Genomic DNA, 3,965 nt, shown 5'->3' with positions numbered 1-3,965 from the left:
GCTTTGCAGGAAGGTTCACCTGTCTATCTAGTAACGGTAGCCTATTAGTTTTTGGTCCCGTCGGGAAGCCCCTTCCTAGGTATATAGTTATCTGAGGATAGCTATGTGCCAGCTCAGTGACTGCTCCCCTTCTTAGGGTTTTTAAGCAGCCGTCTCCCTGAGCTCTTGCCTAGACAGTGCTTCTCCCCTGCTGGGTTTTAAGTAGATAGCCATCCCCCTGGTCTGGGCAGCTTTTAGGAAGGTTAATTTCATAAGACCCTTTAGATATAGTTATCTGCGGATAGCTGTGTTCTAGCTGGGATTGTTAGTAGCAACCTTTCAGCTCCTCTAGTTTTGCAGCCTCTTAAGTGGTCTTATGTAACACCCCCCCCCCGATGTCAATTTGGTAGACATCACCCAACCCTATATAAAACACCAAAAAATAATATTTCCCAATGAAAACTTACTCGTCCCATCTCGTTGCATTTGGTCAGCATCACTATGGTGTGGACATTCTTCTCCCAGACCATTCTCCAGAATTCATTCACTGTAGTGGGCAGCAGACCCTGAGCTGCTATAAACTCTTTTCTGTGTGTGTATGTGTGTGTGTGTGTGTGTGTGTGTGTGTGTGTTTCCCATGTGTACCTCATACTCTTCAGCAAAACCACAGTTGGAATCCTTATGTTTCTGCTTAAAGTATTCTTCATAATCTTCTATTCTCAAAGCAATATTACTGTGTACCATAAAACAAAAACAAACATGTAAAAACATACAATAAAGTGTAAAGAATCACGTTTCAACGTTAAAATTTAATAGATTAATAATTAAAATTTACTTACATTTTATTACTGGAAAAAGAAAGTAAAAGGCAATGCATTAACAATTTTAAGTTTTGTAAAAGAAATATTCAACTATAAACATCTCAAACAAAGTTACCTAATGGTGTGTACAAGGATGCCTGGACATTGTTTTTTGGTTTGTCTGGAAAAGAGAGTAATAAAGAAATGTTGAACATTCAATAAAATGAATCTGAAAGACTTTTGCATCTTGAAATATATCCAGTATTTACTTCTCTGATGACACTGGCAACTCACCTTCTTGAATAGAAGAAGAGAATGAAAGTGATGATGAAGAGAAAACAGATCACTCCCAAAACTACGCCAACAATCAGTGGAGTGTTAGACTCAGTGGAAGTGTTAGACTCTGTGTTAGGGGAACCTACATGAGAATATGATAATAAATTGTATTATATTATTAAACATGACAAGTCTGCATGACAAAACTAGCACGAAACTGACCAATGGCAGAGCCAAAAACAGCCCAAAGTAGTGCAATGACTATATTCCAAATATCAAAACCAAAATCTGTCATTTCCATACCTAAAACACATATTTTACAGTCACCGTTTTGCACAATGACCATAAACAAAGCTAAGGCTTCCTACCGGTGGCCCTTTCTTTATACAACTTAACATTTAGCGCAGTTTTATCATAAGTGGAATGCAAAATATTTCAATACTAGATTTTCAGTCAAATGTAATTAATGCAATATTTCAAACCTTTAACTCACGGGAAAAAATCAACCGATGGCAACAGCTTAAAAGTTGCCAATTTCCATGGGAAAAAGGCAGACTTGACAACCCTGCATCCAACACAAGCTGCAGGAATGAGATTTGACTGATCACAGGTCGACAGTAAGGAGAGATGACTGACAAAACCATGCTGGAGGATTTGCTGCTCAACAAATCCTGAGCTCACTGACAAATATCTTATCTTGTAAGATGTATTCCCTTTACACAGAGTATACTGATCGCATAATCAATAGTGAAAATGAACATTGAGCGCTCTTTTCAAAAGTGCTTTCCATACCCCGCATATTGATAGCGGCTCCTTGATGCGTGAAAAGTATATACAATATTAGAATGTTTGCGGGATCGGGTGTGGACTCAAAAATCGCAAGAGCGGCTGGGAGTGGCGGGAGCGGGATTAAGAAAACAGCCCCACGTAGGGCTCTACCATCGATATCAACCAATATGGACAGCACCTGGTAACGTCACATATAAAAAGGTATACCTTAAAGGGGACATAACACACAGTTTCTGCCAATCTCATGTCAATATTGGAGCCCGGTCTCATGAAAATGCGTATAAATAGTACGCCAAATAAAAACGAAAACTCGTGGTATTGATACACAAAAATGGACTTTGGAGTGCATATGATAAGCATGTGTTTGGCGTGCATATAATACGCAGTTTTCGCGTGCATATAATACGAAATTTGTTGGCGTGCATATGATACGCAGTTTTCGCGTACATATGATACGCATCTACCCCACAACCCTAAACCTACCCATCACGTAGCATATACATGCCAAAGTCCATTTTTGCGTATCAATACCACGAGTTTTCGTTTTTATTTGGCGTACTATTTATACGCACTTTCATGAGATCGGGTTGCAATATTGAGTGGTATTATATCCTTCACATCTTCAAAGAGTCTTTAGTTGTTTATAAAAAGATAAAGAAGTTTTACGCTTCTCTGGAAACACTAAAGCTCCTGGAGGCATGCCATGAGTAGAGATAAAGAGTCACAAGGATACGAAGCAATCATCTGCAAGCTGTGACATTGATATAAATAAAACAGGAACAAAAACTTTTAATTTTATTTAATTTATTTATAAAACATTCTTTACCAAAATACCGGAAACAAACAAACACACTTGCACTCTGTTGCTGCCCCTGAGGAACAAACTGTATCCACTGTTCCCTTAATGCTGGGTTCTTTGGGAAGCTGAATAAGGTTATCTTTCCCACACAATGAAAAAGTTAATTTCTTTGGTGACATTGTTGATTTCATGGTCTAAAAACAAAATGACAAATCCTTCTCGAGCAAGTTCTGTGCAGCACTGCCAACGACTTCTGCAACCCGATTGAAGCACATTGATGGGCATGCTCTTGCTCTCACTCTGGTTGATGTGTGCTCGTGCCCTTCCAGGTGAAGTGCCCATACAAGGAATTGTGCCGTTTATACAGGGCCATACTAAAAAAAAAACTTTCTGAAATGTATACGAACCCTGAAGGAGTGTATTTGCCACAGAAATACTCCGTCGTACTTTCAACTCATTTTTTTTTAACTTTGGCCATGTTTAGCATGAGAATCCAACTCTTTAACAGTGTAAACAAGTTAGAATGCATGAAATAGCTTTAGACCTCCCCTTTAAGTAACCTTCTAAGGTATACACTCCTACAAAAGGTATACCTTTAGTTAAGGTATACATTTAGAGTCTTCATGAAGCGCTAAGAGTTAACGTTATCAGGAAACACACCCCTGGATTCTGGGAGCAGCTGTGCAGTTTTCTGATTAAAGTAAACCTGAGATGGCATCAAAGCTGAATCCAAATTAAATCAGTACAACATACCAGATTAATAATAAACTGAATTTTCATTTTCCATTTCCATTTTCATGATTACACAGTTTTCCATAAATAAAAATACTCACTTGGAGCTGTTGTTTGAGACTTAGTTGAAGGAGATCTTGTAGAGGCAGGAGCTGCTGGAACATTTAGATATACAAAGAAACAAAACATATATATATATATATATATATATATATATATATATATATATATACAATTTTATATCGCAAGACTTATTAAAATACATGAAATTGCTGTAAACTGTATGATTTACAATTTTGTCTTTACTGTTACTATTACTATTTCCCAACGTAAAAGTCTAACTGGTAGACGCTGGTGTTTGATACTTAGAATTTGTCATGAAATAATCACGATTATTATAATTACATTAACTACATTAACAATAACGGAGTGTCTATTTACACTAAGTGCAAATAGCCTGCCTTGTTGGCAGAGGCTATTTATTCTAACTCCGCCCACCAATGGGTGATTGGGCTAGTGCAAAAGACGCTTATCAAAAATCATTCCAGTGGCGTAGCTGGCAAGGCGCATGCTTTTTGACATGATCACCC

The 3,965-nt window shown here is 37.8% G+C and overlaps 1 protein-coding gene across 1 annotated transcript in view; it reads right to left on the bottom strand.

Moving 5' to 3' along the window:
- Window positions 1-519: 519 nt before the first annotated feature.
- The window catches only part of LOC107675248 (receptor-type tyrosine-protein phosphatase eta-like), a 68,757-nt gene continuing 65,311 nt past the window's right edge, over window positions 520-3,965 (bottom strand). The window contains exons 22-23 of the mRNA XM_016469526.1: window positions 632-712; window positions 520-526 (exon numbers count right to left, since the gene is read on the bottom strand). Coding sequence (XP_016325012.1) covers window positions 520-526; window positions 632-712 — 88 coding nt within the window. The remainder of the gene's footprint in view (window positions 527-631; window positions 713-3,965) is intronic.

Source organism: Sinocyclocheilus anshuiensis, unplaced genomic scaffold, assembly GCF_001515605.1.
Source record: "Sinocyclocheilus anshuiensis isolate Anshui unplaced genomic scaffold, SAMN03320099.WGS_v1.1 scaffold532, whole genome shotgun sequence".
Taxonomy (NCBI): domain Eukaryota; kingdom Metazoa; phylum Chordata; class Actinopteri; order Cypriniformes; family Cyprinidae; genus Sinocyclocheilus; species Sinocyclocheilus anshuiensis.
The sequence above is the reverse complement of the archived record's forward strand: the minus strand, read 5'-3'. Positions and strand labels throughout refer to the sequence as shown.